This window comes from Haliotis asinina, chromosome 1 (assembly GCF_037392515.1).
Source record: "Haliotis asinina isolate JCU_RB_2024 chromosome 1, JCU_Hal_asi_v2, whole genome shotgun sequence".
Classification (NCBI taxonomy): domain Eukaryota; kingdom Metazoa; phylum Mollusca; class Gastropoda; order Lepetellida; family Haliotidae; genus Haliotis; species Haliotis asinina.
Genome location: NC_090280.1, coordinates 20469473 through 20489715, shown reverse-complemented (window position 1 = coordinate 20489715; position 20243 = coordinate 20469473). Strand labels below are relative to the sequence as shown.

At 37.7% G+C, this 20243-nt stretch overlaps 1 protein-coding gene across 1 annotated transcript; it reads left to right on the top strand.

The window, feature by feature from the left end:
- The first annotated feature begins 493 nt into the window (after positions 1–493).
- On the top strand, positions 494–18859 carry LOC137288537 (mitochondrial import receptor subunit TOM40 homolog 1-like). The gene is made up of 7 exons (XM_067820796.1): positions 494–885; positions 3177–3337; positions 4211–4312; positions 7841–7946; positions 12252–12383; positions 13780–13965; positions 15132–18859. Exons 1-7 carry the CDS (start codon positions 693–695, stop codon positions 15269–15271), a joined length of 1020 nt encoding a protein of 339 aa, XP_067676897.1. The 5' UTR covers positions 494–692; the 3' UTR covers positions 15272–18859.
- Positions 18860–20243: the final 1384 nt, after the last annotated feature.

The window sequence follows — 20243 nt, the reverse complement described above, 5'->3', positions numbered from 1 at the left end:
ATTAGTACTTATGGTATGCAAACACCATCTGAAGAAATATAATGTGTGTTCTGCAAGGAAATCCTTTGTCGCACCATCAGTGAAACGATATTTTAAAGCAATATATATGGTTATATTTTAACATTATTGTTAAAGTTTAAGAAACAGTTTTTTCCTTGCTCGTCATTAATGAGTATTACGTACTTTCGTTTTTAAAAAATGAGAATAGTATCAGCTCGATATTCTTAAACCATTCGATCAATACACTCAATGTAAAAAAAAGCAATGTTTCCAATTTTTTTACATGTTTTATGAGTTCTCATATAAGTGAACCTGTCTCTTTAAAAACATTACTCATTATTTGAGTGACATTCTGCTTGTTAGTCGTAATAAATCAGTTCATTTTCTTTCTGGTGTTTATTTTCAATGAAGTTACCAGTCCATTCATATTACGTAATGAATGGGACCCCGAACCACTTTATAAATGACCTTCAATCCCTAAAATGACCTCGGAAGTAGAAACCTTATATCGAACAATGTGCGCCTGCGTAACTCACCATGTGACAGGCTCTGACCAATCACAGGAATCGACAGTCACGCACATGGCGATTTGTTAGATTGTATCTCATGGAGAGCTACACTTTTCTCAGCATCATTCGTGCTTCATGAAACCAATTTAATGAACTTATCGGTTAATTATCAGCTGATCAGGAATGGGTAGTGTATTGGCGGCTGGTCCGCGACCAGCTGCGGCTGTGAATGTGCCATCTCCCGACATCGTGCCCCCACCACCGGCACCCGAACAACCTTCGACTTCGTCTTCTGCAACTTCGGAGCCTGTATCATCTCCTCTAGGGGGTGACAACGGCCCGGGGACGTTTGAAGATTTACATAAAAAGTGTAAAGGTAGTGAATACATAACCGTTTGGTGCCATCGTCTCTATCTGTAGAAGGTTAAGGCGGTTTTCCCCAGCGATTCAGCATGCACGTGGAGTCTGCTAGTGAAGGGAGATCACTCTGACTTAGTCATTTTATTTGTTTCTGATCCTGCTTTTAGAACTTAATGCAACCCCTGGTTGACGCAAAACCAGTTTTGTTATTTCACCATTGAAATGGTAATTATTCCACCCAGTCAGCATCCTTCATAACTGATTAAACTATTGATATTTGTCATTTTGATTTACGTATTTTTTCCCAATTTCGTCACATTCTCTGAACTGGTCCATGAAAATGCTGCACACTTAGATTGTATTATTTGTAAGTTTGGACACACATGCACCGTGTTTGTCATCATTTGTTCAACAACTGCCTCCATTTACGTGGTGGGTGGAGAGTAAAGGTTGGTGGTTTAATCCTAACCCATTTTTAAGGATTCTATTTTCTCTTGTCCAGTTTACATATATCAGTTAATACTGTGCAACCCTAGTACTCATCATACTTCTAGTTACCATGGATACCCGTCCTCTTCATAAAGGTATTAAGCAGAAGCTGGTTAGCTCAGGGTCCTTGTTCAACTTCAGCATTTCAGTGGTCTAGCACCATGGAAGTGGTGTTCTGATGATCAAAAATTTTCTTGAAAGAACGATGAAAAGGTATTATCAATTGTTGAAAAAAATATTTTCGATTAATCAGTATTTGGTTGTTTTGGTTTAAGTTGAATGAAGTAAACTCATCATTAAAGTTGATGAATACATTATATTCACAAAAAATTTGCATACTCACGAACAAACTCAACAGCATGAAGTCCTGTGCATTGTGTTTATGTTTTTAGATTCATCACTGCAGTTGTATTATTGGAACCAGTGTATTCAATGGTACATCTATCATGATTAGACATAATGATAAATATTTGATCTTGCATGCAAGTCTTTCATTGCATGACAGTTGTAGTTAAAAGAAAAAACAACATCAATTTGATTAAAAAAACAAGGGCTAATCCCTTGAAATTGGTGGTTACATTAAAAATGTATGTATTTTGATTATTATCAACAATCATTCAAGTCCTCTGACAAACGATAGAGGATTGGGTCTCCGATTCGCAAGACGACTATCTTGTCTGAAGTTTTCCATGCTGAGAAACTGTTTTAAACATGTTATGGTTTGGCTAGATATTGACTGTTGTGCAGGTGATGTTTTTAACGTCCACAGTTATGTGTGGGTAAAGTTCATTCTTCTGATAACTTCTTCCAAATGATCTTAGGAAAAGGTTAAGTGTCACAATATCACAAGGTGAACAAAAGCAATTGTGCATTCAAACATTACTTGGTGTATTAGTTCTCTTCAGTTGGGCATACTTTCACAAGGAAACTGTAGTCAAGACCAGCACGCTTGTTTATGGCAAAACATTTTGTAATTTTGTTTCAGGGACAGTAGGACTGTAACATGCATGATACTTTATAGCTGCATGTGCCCTTAGACTTTCTGCTTCACAAAATGTCCGCAAATATTCATGTTAGTGCTCCTGTATCAGTCACTGGATTGATGGGTTATTACTTGATAATATACTGTCTGTGAACATAAAGACTGAATATAACATAAAAGAACAAAGCGTCTGAGGCAAGCTGTGTTTTGAATAGTGCATATGGTTTTTTTCACAGATGCTATAATAACTATCAACTCTTAGGCAGTGAGTCAAGGTTGACATTTCTGTCACCTAATTTGATAACATATGATTTCTGTTTCATTTTCTCAATTTCTTGTAAATTTATCATTATTAGATATATCATAAATTATTTATTATTCACAGTGCTGATCGACCCATGAAGGTCCCGGGGTAGAATAGGCCTTCAGCAACCCATGCTTGCCATAAAAGGTGACTATACATGTCGTAAGAGGCGACTAACGGGATCAGGTGGTCAGGCTCGCTGACTTTGTTGACACATATCATCGGTTCCCAGTTGCGCAGATCGATGTTGTTGATCACTGGATTGTCTGGTCCAGACTCTATTCTTTACAGACTGCTGCCATATAGCTGGATTATTGCTACGTGTGGCATAAAACTAAACTCGCTCACAGCGCTGATCATAGCTCACAATATGCAGTTTTGGATCAGCAATCAGTTGTAATAATGAACCTCTCCATAGAACTCATGTGGTCAGCCCCTGGATTCACGGTTTGAATGTTGACGATAAACCCTAAGCTACAACAAGTTGACGTCTTCAAAAGACTATTACATCCATCTTTGTTCTTTTTTTCAGATCTGTTTCCACAAATCTTTGAAGGTGGGAAACTTATCATCTCTAAGGGTCTGAGCAGTCATTTCCAAATAAGCCACACCCTCTCCCTCTCCACGTTCCAACCCTCGGCATACAGATTTGGCTGCACATATGTTGGAACAAAGCAGCTAGGTCCTGCAGAGGCAAGTTTAGAACAATGATCAGCCAGGGTTTATTTTTAAGTGGGACAAAGGGGCTACATTCTTGAGGTGAGTGTGTATGTTTTTATGCCACATTCAGCAATATTGCAGCAGTGTTACGGCAGGGTACATCAGAAATGGCTTACCGCATTGTACCCATCAAGGCAGTTTAATTGAACATATCAATGCTTGTAATGTCAATCACTGGATTGTGTGGTCAAGACTTAAGATATTTACAGGCGTTGAAAGTGAAGACTAAATAGAACATATTGTCCAAGCATCTGAGGCAAGCTGTATTTTGAAAAATGAATATAGTTTTTTTCACAGATGCTATAATAATTATCAAGTCTTAGGCAGTGAGTCATTGTTGACATTTCTGTCACCTAACTTGATGACACTGTATGTTTTAGTTTCTCATTTTCTTATAAACTTATCATTAATAAAAGTATCAATTATGTGTCATGCATGGCACAGATAGGCATAGTAGTTATGTTGACAGGTAAATCAGTGTTGACCAGTGACCAATTGTTTATTATTCAGCAGAAGGGATTAATATTTTCAGCACCCATGAAGATTGGGCTGGAATCGACCTGCAGCAACCTAGACTTGTTGACACATCATCATATCACAGTTGTGTCACAGTTTTGTTGAGCGATGCTCATGGTGTTGATCACTGGATTGTGTGGTCAAAACTTAGTTCTGGCATATCGCTGGAATATTGTGAGTGCAATGTTAAACAACAAACCAAGGAACTAAACCAGCCATACATTTTGTAACCAAACATGGCTATTTAATGTTGATGTGTGGTTGGCGTCAACTCTCTTGATTTTCTTTCCTTGTTAACAACATTTGTTTTACATGTAATTCATGTTTCAGGCATTTCCTCTGATAATTGGCGACATAGATGCAAGTGGCAACCTCAATGCAAACATAATTCATGCACTATCAGATCGAATACGAGCCAAAGTTGTAGCACAGGTAAGCAGTTACCTCCCTTGGAAAGTAGTATGTCATGGTTTTAATTCTGACTTTTTAATGAACCCAGCTCTACTTTCCATTTATGTGTCCTCCAGTAAGCAAGGGCTGTAACACTTGGTCCATTACACAAAGTGATTTTACCTAACTCCCAGTAACACTCAAAGTGAAGGATAATTTGACCAGCTGATTGATGATTTTGGTTTTATGTTTTTCTAGAAATGTATAATCTGAAATAAGATTTTTATTTCTTGGATTACATGATCGTCTAGCCACAGACAATCAGAGTGCTGAGGTAATTTTTTAATAAATTGGTCCCTCAGTGATTGTATAATAACATATCCAAGAGGGCATAATGATATAATACGCGTGATGTAGTTTACTATGGTCCTGTAGACACTCTACGTAACATTGCATTGATTTGATGTATTATAAATAGGATCACCAAAAGCGAAGAACATACCAAGTGTTTGCCTATTTTAGCCTATGCTCATAATGAATGAGATTTCCTGTTTCAATGTTTCAAAATTACTTTATTCGGTGAAGACCTTTACTGGCTGGCTATTGTTATGTCTTTAAACTGAATAAGATGTCTTTGTCATTGCCTAAATATTGGGAATATATATTTTAAATTTGTTTCTGAACCCTGGGCATCTTAATATTATGAACATATGATCTTTCGCAAGTGAAATAGTGAAAATGGCAACAGTAAGTCTCTAAAACTGGATCAATACAAAGAGCCTGCAACTTAATACTGTGTATGCACACATGGAAGAAGTCTACCTCATGTTGTCATTTTCCAACTTGGACAAGAGTTACATTCTCTTTATAGAAGTATTTCTGTTGACTTATTTTGGCATTTATCTTCATCATACTTGTGTTCATACTTATTTAGTTTACTTTCCATTTGTATGAAATGATTGATGGCAATTATTATGACATATTCAATACTTTTTCTACTCAAGGTGATTCAAGGTTGCTTGGAAAATGTAAGAAGCGCAGATCTTAATGCGCAGTGGAGGTCAGAGTTCACTGACAAAAAAATGTTGCAGTGTCTTTAGTCTTTCGTTGCTGTTTCACTGTTTCAGTAGCGAAGGAAGATGTTCATGTTGCTATTTCCATGATTGATGTTATCTCTTCTGTGTTTTTCTGTCCAGTTGAAAGTTTCTTTGGTAGGCCTAATAACTGTTTTGTTATCAATGAAATGCAAAAGATCCTGCTTCTAAAGGTGTGAATTAATTTGTTCCTACTCCTTCGTCAGGTGTTATGTTCCTTCATTATAAAAAAAAGTTCCACATCCCAAATTCTCACCTTTCATGTGTATCAGTTCCAAATGACATTCAAATACTTTTAAGTGCTTCTGCCTAGTAATAGAATTATTTGAGTGTTATGATGGGGAACTTTATGCTTCCAATATTTCTAACTAGAGACATGCGAAAAGACCCAGCAGATCTTGACTGAGGAGGTCATGTCACATTTCCTCAGGAAGCAGTTTACCAAGCTGCAGTTACACTTTGGCATGTCAGAAATAGCGGTAAAATGTTGTACCACAGTAATTGCAGAACCACAGTATTTTGCCTTTGGTTTTGGTATGCCATTATGTAGTAAAAAATATCCATATTTTTGGTTTTCTTGCCATCATTTCTATTCAGTCATAAGAAGGCAGTTTTGGTCTTTCATAATATCAAATTTTATGTTTTATCGGTTTGGCTCTTGTCAGTTTTCTGTGTTACCATATCTCATATGCCCAACCGACTGGCCAATGGACTGAACCGCAGGCTTTGTACCACAATATCGACCATACCGTGGTATGAAGGTACTGTTTCACCCCAAGCCAGGTACTTGTAATTGTTGGTTTGAATCCCAGTTAGTACCGGTTTTGTTTTTTTGGTTTGATAGGTCATAAGTTCCATCCTCATATGTTCATGATAGACATCTAAATCCTGCATCACTTCAGACACTTCCTCCACAATTAACCTGACATAACTAGGAATTGTGCAGTACATCTGAGGCAAGCTGCATTTTGAAAAGTGAATATAGTTTCTTTCAAAGATGCTATAACTTTCATTATTGACATTTCTGTCACCTAAATTGATGACATCCATATTTTACAAAAGGACAGTTATATCATAATTTGATATAACAAAGTGGAGTACATTTCCAGTGTTTGAAATGGTGAGACCCGTGAAGGTCTGGGTTAGAATACTGGCCTTCAGTAGCCCATGTTTGTCGCTTGAAGCGACTATCTGGATCATGTAGTGAGACTCACTGGCTTGGTTGACAAATGTCATTAGTTCAATTGTGCTGATAAATGCTTATGCTATTGATCACAGAATTGTCTGGTCCAGACTTGAATCTTTACAGCCACCATTTAGCTGGAATAATGCTGAGTGTGATGTAAACTGAACTCAATGACTCACCTAAAGTGTTGAATAAATGTTACTGAAATGTTTCGCAGATCTAACAATGAAGTAACTGGAATACTGTTCAATTCAGTTTAATTTTTTAACTAAACCATTCGGAGGGGGGAGTGGTTTTGATATAGGTTAGTGGACTCATGGAAGATAAAGATCTCAACATGAACCTGATGTTGATAAAGATTTCAGAGGTCCCAGACTTCGAACGAAACATCGGGGACACTTTAAGTGTGCAAAACTGGTATCCATGGTTAACGTGTGTTGATGTTCTGATAGTCACTACCATTACAAAGAAATGTGACCGCAAGGTCAATGCATCTGAGGCAAGCTGTGTTTTGAAAAGTGAATATAGTTTTTTTCACAGATGCTATAATAACTATCAAGTCTTAGGCAGTGAGTCATTGTTGACATTTCTGTCACCTAACTTGATGACATCAGTATTTCCAATGCCAGTTTCTACCTTTTTTTTGTAGTCACTATGCCAATGTGATTGCACTAGAAATTTTACAAAATTTGAAGACAATTCATTAAAATTTGTATATGTAGACAAAAACATTTATGTTAGTGAATTAAATACATTTTCCCTAAAAAAGCAAAACAATAAAAGGTACTAAATGCTGACAAGTAGCTGATGCTAAGGCAATTTGCCTTTGAAGATTGTGAAATTATGGCTTCATTTTTTATTTGGATCATCTAATCTTTTTCAGAGTCAATCATGATTTGAATTGTTTAGTTGACTACTACTTTTATGGTCGAACTACTAATTTCCATCCTACTATAGAGCTACCATATGCAACGCTTTCAGAATGACATCTCGGCACTTATACCAGGGAGGCATAGATGTCCTTTGTTTTGAATGAGAGTTTGTGGGTTGCCTAACACCTGATTTGAAATGGTAGCTGCCATCGTTTCATCTGTTTTCTGTAACCTCCTAAACTGTCTCATTCAAACTTATTTATATATGCACCCTTAGACGTTGCATGTGGCTCACCATATATTGCTTCATAGTGAAACCAGACTTAATTGCTGATAGACTGTTGCTACAGAGATAAAATATTTCTCAGTAAACATCAAAAGAAAAGTTACAAACAAGCATTTGTCTTATCTGTTTCAGATACAAAATAATAAATGTGTAGCTTCACAACTAACTACAGACTACAAAGGTTCAGATTTCACATCATCGCTGACATTAGGGAACATCGATCCAGTAAATGAATCAGGTTTGTATGTGATCCCGTCTCTGGGATACTATAGGTCATACAAGACTTAGGTTCCCCAATATGAAGCCCACTTCTGTTCCAAGAGCCTGTTGGGTAACCTATTGGTTAAGGCATTCGCTTGTCACACTAAAGCCCTTGGTCGATTCCCCACATGGGTACAACATGTGATGCATATTTCTAGCGTGCCGCTGCTGTGATATTGCTGGAATATTGTTAAAAATAATATTGGCATAAACCAAAACTCACTTCCTTGTACAAGCTGAGTGGACCCGGCATTGCCTTGGAAAAGGCAACAAATCACTGTTAAGTCTGGCTGTAACTTGATTGTTTACAAGCTGCCATCAGGTAGTGGAAATACTGGGAGCGATGGGGTAACCTAGTGGTCAAGATGTTAGCTCAGTATGCTGGTGGTCTGGGTTCGATTCCCTGCATGGGCCCAGTGTGGTGTCACCTGCTGTGGTTTTGCTGGAATATTGCTAGAAGCGACCTCACACCATACTCTGTCACTTTTTCTGAGTATAACGTGTCAACAAATGGATGGATCTTGCATGAAGTCTATCCCTCCAAACTATTCTGTGGCAGTTCAATTAACAAGAACGTTGCTGGTTTCTTGGACCTTTTAGTTTGTGTAAAGCTGGTATAATCCTCTGACATTTATGACATATCTGGTGGAGGTCACAAATCAGGCGAGGTTAAGCAATGTTTCTATTAGTTCAATCCTGCCCCACAGCGAGTAAGTGAGTGAGGTTTATGTAGCACTCAGCAATATTCCAGCTTTATGGCGGTGGTCTGTAAATGATCGAGCCTGGACCAGACAGTCCAGTGATCAACAGCATGAGCATTGATCTGCACAATTGGGAACCAATGACATGTGTCAACCAAGTCAGCAAGCTTGACCACACGATCCCATTAGTCCCCTCATACAACAAGCATAGTCGCCTTAAATGCCAAGCATTAGTTGCTGAAGGCCTATTCTACCCAGGGACCTTCACGGGTCTGCCCCACAATGAAGCACACATGGTCTCTACTTGGACAAATGAGTGTGTTCAAAACTGCCTGTGTTCACTCGGAAAAGAGGTGTTTCTGCCTGGTGATGTGAGTCATGAATATTAAATTTCTAGCATCACAGACTACATGGATTATTCAGGCTGATAATATCCATGCTATATTGGCTTAGAGCATGGCCCTGTGGTGTTGAGCTCAACACTGTATGTATGGCTTTATTGATAATGGGTACAGTGCATGAAGCTTTTGTCGGGTATCCGATTTTGCTGGAATATTGCAAACAGTGGTGTAAAACTAAACTTGCTCACACTATTAATTAACAGATCAACCATATTGAATAAATAGTGACTTAGTATGATAAGACACTACGTTTTTGTCTATGAGTTTGTTTTGTTTTGTGCTGATTTTAGCAGTATCCTAGCAACATCATGGCAGGGGAACGCCAGAAATGGGCGACACACATTGTACCCATGTGGAATTAAACCTTGGTATTCAGCGTAATGAGGTAACGCTTTAACCACTAGGATATCCATACAACCTCATGTAACTTACATGTGCAGTTGGAGTGACTTGTGTAGGTACTCAAGATTTGAGTTACCCAGTGTTTGACCAATGACCAGAATTCAGTGGAACCTTTTTTAAGAAACACCTGTAATTTCCACACATCAAAGCTTCACGCAACAGTGAGTGTAATTCATTTTTTATTTGTCCACCACACGTAATATTTGAACGTAACATTTCAATTTTTCACTGACTGTAATAATCTGATGTAGGGGAGGTTTGAATTTTTAATAATGTTCTGCGACTCAAGTCAAATTAAAGATTTAGTAAATTTGAAAAAGATATGTTCTCACAAAAGCATCATGATGAACAAATTGTATTTAATTACTTGAATACAGACTGTTTGTAGATGCAAGAGGAAGATGTCAAGCCTAATTCAGCCAGTCATTGTTGATTGTCTGTTTCGCTCTTGAGGACATTTATGAAGTTACATGTAATTTCTCTAATGGAGATCTTTTTCTTAATGATAAATGTCAAGTTAAATCTTTGAAAATAACTTTATTTAGCTATTATGGAGATAAACAAAATGTGTTAGCCAATTTCCAGGTGTTATTGAGTATTTGAAGCACGGGAATGCATATGGAACCGACGGCGTGCTTCAAATACTCAATAACACCCGGAAATTGGCAAACACATGATGTTGATCGACATTGTAAACAAAAATGACGTCATTCTAACTTTACATCACAATATGATTTGAATGACATCACCACTGTTGATGACACAACAAAACAATTGTTTACATGTCAATACGCAGTGAATAGTCTTGCAGTTTCCGGGAATCTAATACCATTTGATCATGTTTTTCAACCAATCAGATTACAGAACACAGTAACTTTTGGTTTACAATTAAAGAATAACTCTCTTTTATGATGACGGAATTGTGATCTCAACCAACTTGTTGAATGTTCAGGTGTCTTTGTGTTGTCATTCAGACTGGGGCAGTGTGGTAGCCAAGTGGTTGAGGTTTTTGCTTGTCATGCTGAAGACCCAGGTTTGATTCCCCACATGGGTACAATGTTTGAAGCCTATTTCTGGTGTACCCTGCTGTGATATTGCTGGAATATACCTAAACTCTCAGTCACTCATTACTTGACCAGTTAAATGTTTCAGATGAGTGCATTGCTTATCCTAGATTTCAAGATATGTGACATGAATTTTTCCCTTTGAATTCTTTATTGTAGTAAGTATTAAGCACCCCTGTCCAACTTCTTGACAACAGTGATTTAGGCTTCCAGCTTAGTATAATGAACAAAGCATTTAACCATATAACAAGAAACTTATCATGTTTGCATCACAACAAACAAATTGTGTTTATTTTGTTTGAATACAGACTGTTTGTAGGTGCAAGAGGAAGATGTCAAGCCTAATTCAGCCAGTCATTGTAGATTGTCTGTTTCGCTCTTGAGGACATGTCTGTTTCTGAATAATAAATAACTTAAAAACTGTATCATCAGATCATAAAGAAAAAACAATGGGTTTGATGTGGTGTGTATATCTCCCTTTATGATATAACCATATCAGTCGGTGGTAGTACATTCCCTATTGTAGAACTGAGATCATTGTAACTCCCATGATATAACCTATACCTTTGCAATCCTAGCACTAATGATTACCCATAATAATATATAGTGCATCACAAAGTCATTACCAGCTGATAACCCCAGATAGCCCAACCTGTGTAAGATGTGAGAAGGTTATAGTCAAATTACTTTTCAAACTGGGTACTCATTTTCTCTTGGGTGAACAGAGGCAATTTTTTAACATATTCACTTGCCCAATTTGAGACAACACATATCACATGTGCTTTGCTGAAGGGCAGGACTGAAGTCTTGCAACCTATCAGGAGTCATGCTGCCAAATACGGCACCCATCCAAGGACTCCTGCACCCAACTTTGCTTAACTTCAACTGACTGTGACCTGGCTTTAGGAGTGTACAGAGGATCTCGTACCAAAGACCACCCTTAAAGGCTATATATCTCCCATACTTTAACATGGGCCCATGACAGTCAGTGCACTGAAGACTGTGTCTGTATTGTATAAAGCTTCTCACATTTTCAGTAGATTGTTGTCTTGTTGCCAGTTCAAAATGATACTGATCAATAAATAGAACATGAATAATCAATGCATCTGAGGCAAGCTGTGTTTTGAAAAGTGAATATAGTTTTTTTCACAGATGCTATAATAACTATCAAGTCTTCATAGCTGTCGACCATGTTAGTCCTGCCAGATTGAGTGAATTAAGTTTTAGCAATATTTCAGCAATATCATGGTGGGGACACCAGAAATGGGCTTCATACATTGTATCCATGTAGGAAATTGCACCCTGGTCTTTGGCATGAGGTGTGAACAATTTGAACATGTACATGCGATCAAGACTGCTTGTAGTTAGATTTCCATTTTTGTGAAGGTTATGGAGGCGGAATGGGTTTGTATTGACATGAATAACCTTTGTTGTCAATATGAACAAGATTTTGAGCGAACGTTCTTTTTGTTGAAACTTTTTGGTTACATGGTTCTTGTGCGTTTGTAAGAGAAAGGGTCTGTTCAGGCGGAGGCATGCTTGGGCGTTATGTTTTTGGGTTCTGGCTGAACACAGGAAGCGTTCCCTATATTTTGAGACAGTGAGAAAGAGGCAATTAAATATCAGTCAGGATATGTATAATATAAGATGGTTTTACTCTGAAACTACATTTTTGTAGTTTATTTTGCTGAAGTGACTGTCTTTTTTTTTTCAGGGATATGTGTGGGTCAGTACCTTCAGAGGGTGAGCTCACGGTTGGACCTGGGTGCCGAGCTGCTCTACCAATATGGCCAGCAGGTTCCTGGGAAGGAGATCTCCATATTGTCACTAGCTGCCAGACTCACGGGTCAGTTGAAAATGAATCATTATTGATATTGGTTCAGGATTGATTAAGAAACAGAATTGAGAACAGGATGACTCGCTTACTAGAACAACTCTCACTGAACGACTGACACGACCAGGCTCCTGTGTGTTACATGACTTGGAATAAACGATTTTTAGAATATACTAGTCAAATCATCTGAGGCAAACAGTGTTTTGAACAGTAAATATACAGTCAGTTCTTGTTAATCCGACATTGTCTGTTGTACAAGTGTTGGATTGACAAGGCTGTCGGACTAAATACATGAGACTAAATTACGTTTATTCAATTTGTTACCAACAAATGCGTCAGATAAAGCAGATGATCGGATATATCGGATCGGATTAATAAGTCTTAACTTAGCTTTTTTGATGGATGCTATATAAAGGGTCAAGTCTTAGGCAGTTAGTCACTACTGACATTTCTGTCACGTAAGTTGATGACACTATCTGCTTGTCTCGGTATGATCAGTTATTCAGATATTTGAAAAGTGGAAAAACACATGTATGCAAATCCTGTTAATAGAATTTCTCTCTGAGGTTATGTCTAGACCATAAATTCTTGGCCATGAAGATCATTGCTCTCATTTTCCTACAGTCTGCACTGTTTACTGTCTGTTGGTGTGAGACTTTAGAAATCATGAGGTATTTTTGTTAAGACTATTTAGACTAGTCTTTGTCTAAGTTGTGGCATGCTACTGACATAGAAAATAAACTTTCCAACTTGGGCACAAAATCACATCAGTCACAGAGATAAGTTATCAATTGTCAATAAATATTGGAAAAGTATATCTTAGAAAATGTTTAACAAAGCAGTTCACTGGATCAGTTACCACATACATATCCTGAATGAAATTTAGAAGCAATCCATTAATGAAGACGTAACCTACTTATTTTATTATTCAATAGCTGAGTGAGAATTAAATTTATTCAACTAAATAATTGCCAGTGATCGTTCCCACTGATGATATTTCAAATCATTGGTTGTTTTTATCAGCCTTGATTCAATCTGTATCATCTGTTTTGGTGAAGCTTGAATACTGCAGACTGATTTCAGAAGACAAGTTTCCCTGAAAGCCAGTATGGGCCAATGATACTGGTGCCCAATTATACCATGTTGTTTTGCAGGTGACCAATGATACAGTTTTTACAGGTGACCAATGATACTGTGTTGTTTTACAAGTGATCAGTGATGTTGTGTTTTACAGGTGACCAATGATACTGTGTTGTTTTACAAGTGATCAGTGATGTTGTGTTTTACAGGTGACCAATGATACTGTGTTGTTTTACAAGTGATCAGTGATGCTGTGTTTTACAGGTGACCAATGATGCTATGTTGCTTTACAGGTGACCAATGAAACTTTGTTGTTGTTTTTTTTCAGGTGACCAATGGGCATTAAGTGCAAACGTCAGTCCACTAGCAGGAAATCTGCATGCTTGCTACTACCAGAAAATTAATGAAACTCTACAAATAGGAGCTGAGTTAGAGACCAGTTTAAGGATGCAAGAAAGTGTGGCTACTGTAGGATACCAAATAGAAATACCTAATGCAAATGTTCTGTTTAGAGGTAAGTGTTCGATGGTTTGTTGCTCATGCTTTCACTGATTGAATTTGCCCTGTCCAGATTTCACAGCAATAATGGATGAAATATTGCTCAATGCTCACTTGCTATTTTAAGCATGAGTAGGTTATTCTGATGTGATGTTGATCCAGATTGGAAAAAAAGACTTGAACATTTATTTATTTCGAGCGTAGCGTAGAGCTTACTCCCATGCTTGCCATAGGAGATGACTAATTCAAGCAGGCTGACTTTGTTGATACATGCCATTGTATCCCAATAAGACTGATGCTAATGCAGTTGATTACTTGATTGTCTGTTCCAAACAACACATTGCCACCATATTGCTGGAATATTGCAGAGTGTGGCATAAAACTGAACTCTGTCACTCCATAATGTTGTGTGTCACTTGTAATGTAATGTCGCATCTATTGAAAATTGTCTCTCTGTATAGAACAACGATTGTGCAGAAATGGTTTGAGTTGTCAGCAATGTAGCTAAACCCACTGAATAAATGGGCAGGTCAAAGCATCTGAGGCAAGCTGTGTTTTGAAAAGTGAATATAGTTTTTTTCACAGATGCTATAATAACTATCAAGTCTTAGGCAGTGAGTCATTGTTGACATTTCTGTCACCTAACTTGATGACATTCATACAGCGATATTGCTTTCACATTTACTGACATGGAATTGTGGACTGTATGGATTACATGAAATCCCTGATTTCACACACTGCCTGGAACATATACACATGGTAGGGATGAATTTGGTTATTGCATGAGAATGTTAGCTCTCCTGTTTGTGGTTATAGGGTAGAGTTAAACCCCACAGGATTTGTAATCTGATGTTTTTTCTAATCGATCACAGAAGAAGTTGTTTAAGAAACTATCATATAATATTGTGCTATTTTCACACTTCACACAAGGGGTGACAAACAGCTGATGAAACGGCACCTGACAACCTGGAGATGTCTCACCAGGCTGTGCTCAGGTGTACCTTTATTTGTGCTGTTCCACCAGCCATTTGTCACCTCTCATTGTGAAGCATCAGTCATCAGTCAGGTCTGGACCAGACAATCCAGTGAGTGACATAAAGAACATCATTCTGTGATGATATGCATCATTGCTGATGCACCAACCTCTCATCTTCGACTGCAACAATGTTTTTAATGTTTCAGGTCAGTTCGACACAAACTGGTGTATAGGAGCAGTTATGGAGAAAAAACTTCTGCCTTTCCCGTTCACATTTGCTCTGAGTGGCTATGCCAACCACGTGAAGGCACAGTTTAGGTTTGGCATTGGCCTCATCGTGGGTTGACATTGTAGATACTGTTTGGATGACAACTACTAATAAACATGAAGTGTGTTAGTCATCAGCTGAATGTGTGATGTGTGAAGGACAGTACTGTATTCATGTGCATTTACTCCTCAGGGTGGACATAACTGGAACACATATTCATGCTTGTTAGGAAAATAGCTTTTTGTGTGACATGAAGATAGAGGATGAAACATCATGGTGTACCATGATAATTAGGGTCACACCAAAACTGTTACAGTGTTTGGAATTGAGTGGGGTCCATGGGTCTAGGGGGTTTACTGATTACGTATTTGAATTTGGGGATCTAAATCGTACAGCAAAGTCATGGAAGTACATACAGGCTAATATGATGAATAATTGGAAATATTATTTAAATATAATTATTATTGATATGAAAAATTGTGTCATTGATATCTACATTAACTATTGTGATCAAATAAACTTTTAATTAACACTTAAAATACACAGAGTTACGTCTTCATTTATGGGATCTAAGTGCCGATTTTGTTAAATATGACAGCACCCACCTGTGGTGTAAAATGTTCACTTGTTTGGACCTTTTTCGGTTTTCCTCAAAACTGCTTCTTCCAGTAACAAAGTGATACAAGGTTGGCTATGATTGATCTCTTTGATTTTTGTTGATAGTCGTTTACACAATAACTCTTAAAAGATGATGTCTTGGTAAAGTCTGCTGTCATTCCAAGATTGGTATTTTACCGAGTTAATTTTGATATTCCTGAATCTGTACTGATGTGTCCAGACTCAGTTATTTACAGACTTTTGCCCGATTGCTTGTATATGGCTGAATGTGGCATTAAACAACAAACAAAATCAGTATTTCTTTGGCTTTTCCGATTATGGAAATGGAATGAATCACTCAAGGGGCGGTCAGAAGCCATACATTTCTGTGCTGATTTGTTACAAGTTACATAATTGGCTACATGGTGTTTAGGAAACCCAATCAGACCGGAAAGAAAAATGATTCAAAAGAGAAAACCAGTTTGCAGCATCAGTTAGATTGGTCATATTGGTTGATATTTATTTATGCCGTTGCATAGCTGTATTTAGTACTGGTTTGAACTATTAAAGATTCGATCAAATGTCTTTCAGTTTATGGTTGTCTGAGGCAACTGAAGCTGGCAATTCTGTTTGTCTTGTGTAAGGGTAGGCGTTTATTTTTTCCACACCCGTCTGACTAGGGCCCATTGACTTCAAAGCTGAATTTCAAACACTGACTTGACTGTGTACTGTGTTCATACACATGTTCATGGTACAGGGATTTGTCTGGACTCGCCCAGAGGTCGATATTCAGCACCAGGTCTACAAAGAACAGAAATTACTGGTGTGAGAACATGTGGAATTAGTTTATCAGCTGAGGGTGCTTTTAGAATCAGATATGCCTGCGTTTTGATATCTCTTTTTGATTTTGTTTCTGGAAATTAAGATGATCTATCACTGTATATCGTCATTTGCTAATTTAAGTGTAAATTTCCAAGTCGGAATTTAAAGATTTTCATTTCATGGTATTGTTGAAACTGATATTATGTTTTGATGGGACATGTATATCAGCATAAGACGGAACCTGGTAAGGGGAATGCAATGGTTTAATTGAAGCTTGTGAGGTTATATAACTGCATATGCTCTCTGCATCAGTAAAATATGCAAAAAAACATGATCATGCCAAACCCTTTCTGTGTTATAAAAACAACACTTTGCACAGCGGCTTTATTGTGTTGTCCTAATGTGTATGTCATCACAGTGACAATAGAGGAAGATGTAGTTATGTTGAAAGGAGCTTTGACTGGCACAGATATCTGGACTTGCATATATATTGAGGGAAACAAATACCTAGGACAGTGCCCCTTTGTTAATTCTCAGATTTCCAGCGCTTTTCAAAGCTGATGATGAAAACTGGAAAATATTGTAGGAACGCTTGAATATCCTGTGATTTTTTTATTTGTGTCTCTCAGTATACATCTACTTCCAATTAATGAAATGGCATTTTTATTATTTCCCTCAAATTTGTTTACCCTGGCAAGCAATTAGGAGTCTGAGACAAGTCCCTGATACATGATATAATCCCAAGTTGATGTAACTGAATTGTGAAGCATGGAACACTTGTGAGAGTATGTTAGGTTCTGCAACATTGCCCTTATGTACATAGGTTTTACGTAATATGTAGCTCATTCCATTTTTGTCAGGTTGTTGCATGTGTTAGAATCTGTTTACAGGATTGTCAAGCCCTTTTAGGAAATTATGACAAGAACATACAGTGTACTTTCATGAAAACCCACAAAATAGATGTTCCCAATTTGAGCATGTTCAAATTTAGGCAGCCAGGCCGCTGTTTTGTTTCTCACCATGAAAACAGTGATTTGCAGCTGTCAGTGAAACATGCTTTGAGATTATAGTAGATTGTTGACATGTTTAAGCTAATGTGGCTTTGTCTTTAGAGAAGCATAACAATTTTGTCTTTGATGCATGAAGTATGGAAAGGCTCAGCACAACTTCGGGGTAGGGGGTTTGAGATTTTTAAATCACTGAAACTGGAAACATTTTGATTTTACCTTGTTCTTGTCTCATACAACTGGTATGTACTGGCAGACCATAACTCTCCACAACAATCACTGCTGCTATGCCTCATATATATATATTCATTGATTGGGATGGAAGGGGACCTAATTTTAAAGCGTCCACTTGTCATGCTGAAGATCCAGGTTTGATTCCCATATAAGTACAATGTATGAAACCCATTTCTGGTTCACTGATTTTGTACACAACAAGCAGGGGAGTCACTAACTTCACATGCACATTGTACATGCGATTCCATAAAAATCACCACTCTCCCTGGCCATAAATTATGATTGGTCCCTTATGTTTAGCTATTTGAAGATGATTTTCTTAAATCAGTTTATTCTCTGTGCAAAATCAATAGAAAATGTTATACATGTCCACCATTATGTTTCTGTAAGCGAGGGTTTGTTGGATTTGCATGTTGGTGGGAACTGTTTCTTACAAAACTTCTTTCATCCCGATTGTGCTCAACATAGTGTACATTGACAGAGGAACATTGATCTGTCATTTAATCATTGCTATTTTGTTTCAAAAGAATTGACAAATGGGTGGATTTTTACAACAGACTTTTTATTTTTTCCTCACTACCAACAAATGACTAATTTAGGGGATATTTCTAATCAATCTGTTCGTTCAAAAGCCTATTTCTGTCCCTCCAAGAAAGCAAATGGGTCTGCCCCCAGCATTGTAAACATTAGTTTGAACTGTAAGACAGATGTTACCAGTGTGACTTTGAGTTTGGAAAACAGTTTACATATGTCCTGCCCGACATATAATGCTTACCTTACAACTTATGTTTGTTAGGTGTGCCATGAAAAGCCTTTCTGTGTTGGAAGTCAAGCATTATTTGAATTTATATTATGATGATCATAACTGTCACGATGAGTGGTGTCTGACAGAAACTTGTAAGGTTATATGTACGCCATGTTTACTTCATATCAGTTGTAAATTGACCTTATGAAGTTTGATCCAGGTTGTAAGAACTATTATCTAAATAAACATTTCTACTGACAATTTCCTGTACTTGATCTTTTTCAAAGAATACAAATGGTGGCGGACCATAACATACATAGTACCTCAGGTGCTGGGAACCATAGTAACGGTTCCTTCGTTTGTGGGAGCAGTTGGGCAGCCTGGTGGTTAACATCACGCCAAAGACTGGTTTGATTTTCCACATGGGTACTATGTATGGAGCCCATTTTCTGATAGGACAACCACGCAATAAAGAAGTTGTTATCCATACAATTTGTCCTATTTGTACACCTCAACTTCTAAAATGCCACTCAAACAACCCATTTTCTGATGTTCCCCACCGTGATATTGCTGGAATATTGCTAAAAGCGTCGTAAAACAGTTCACTCACTCACCTTCATTAGTGTAACAGACGTGTATATCTTATTAGTCAGCTAGTCCAGACTTTTCAGAGTATATCAAAACAATAAATATTTTTATTAAATTTCAGAAGTAATATCTTAATTTTTGCTGACTATCTTCAATATCTATACTGGACAAAATAAGTTAGGGATATTTGTATTTTTTGATTGATATTTTATCATTCGGTCAATGAATAAATAGATCATGATCCCAAATTTCAAACTTTGCAGATACCCATATTTTATCCGGTATATTTAGGGTAGTTTCATATCCTGTTTATGTGGATGATTATCAATTTCAAGGCAAGGTAACAAGAAGAACCATCGCTCTACTTAACCTGCCCTGGCCTGGGATCAAATCACTGACTTCTAGACAATCCGTGGAAGTATGAATACACGATGCCATTTAGAACTGGTCAAATACAGCGTTACATATTTGGGATCACACTTTCTTAGTGAAGTAACCATTTTAGTTCTTTTGGAGGCTGAGTCCATTGGTGGATCCAGGAATTTCGAACCCCACGAACCCCTACACTGGCTCCGTCAATGCAAGAAAAAACTTCAATGTGATCATAAGTCATTTTCAAAAAGGTGTAGAGGGTAGGGCTGTTGGGTGTGTGCGTTTCGAACCGCCTGATCCACCCCTTCAGGCTCCACCATTGGAGGCCCATGAAGGATTCAAACACAAGCTCCGAGTTAGGCGCCTTTTCCAATGGTAAATGAACAGGGTCCTGTTTCACACAGCTCTCATAGCTCTAGGATTGCTGTATGTCAGTATTACTGACAGGAGGTATGAATGCTACAAGAAAAGTTACAAGATCTTGGGTTTACAAGCTTTGTGAAATGCGTCCACACGAATAAATAAGTGCAAGCACACCTAAATGTGAGGATGTAGCAATGTGCAGTAAAAGCGGACAAAGTACTGTGACTATATGTCCAAGTCCACTGAGCTGTGACTGGGTATCTCGTAAGGATGAGAAAGTCACATTACCTCACTGCACATAGAAGCAGCAAGAGTTGTGTTA

Excerpts from the sequence above, each read along its gene's own strand:
- LOC137288537 (XM_067820796.1), top strand. The coding sequence starts at position 693 with ATGGGTAGTGTATTGGCGGCTGGTCCGCGACCAGCTGCGGCTGTGAAT. Across the intron at positions 4,313-7,840 it reads GAGCCAAAGTTGTAGCACAG|ATACAAAATAATAAATGTGT; the intron begins GTAAGCAGTTAC and ends TATCTGTTTCAG. Across the intron at positions 13,966-15,131 it reads TGCAAATGTTCTGTTTAGAG|GTCAGTTCGACACAAACTGG; the intron begins GTAAGTGTTCGA and ends TTAATGTTTCAG.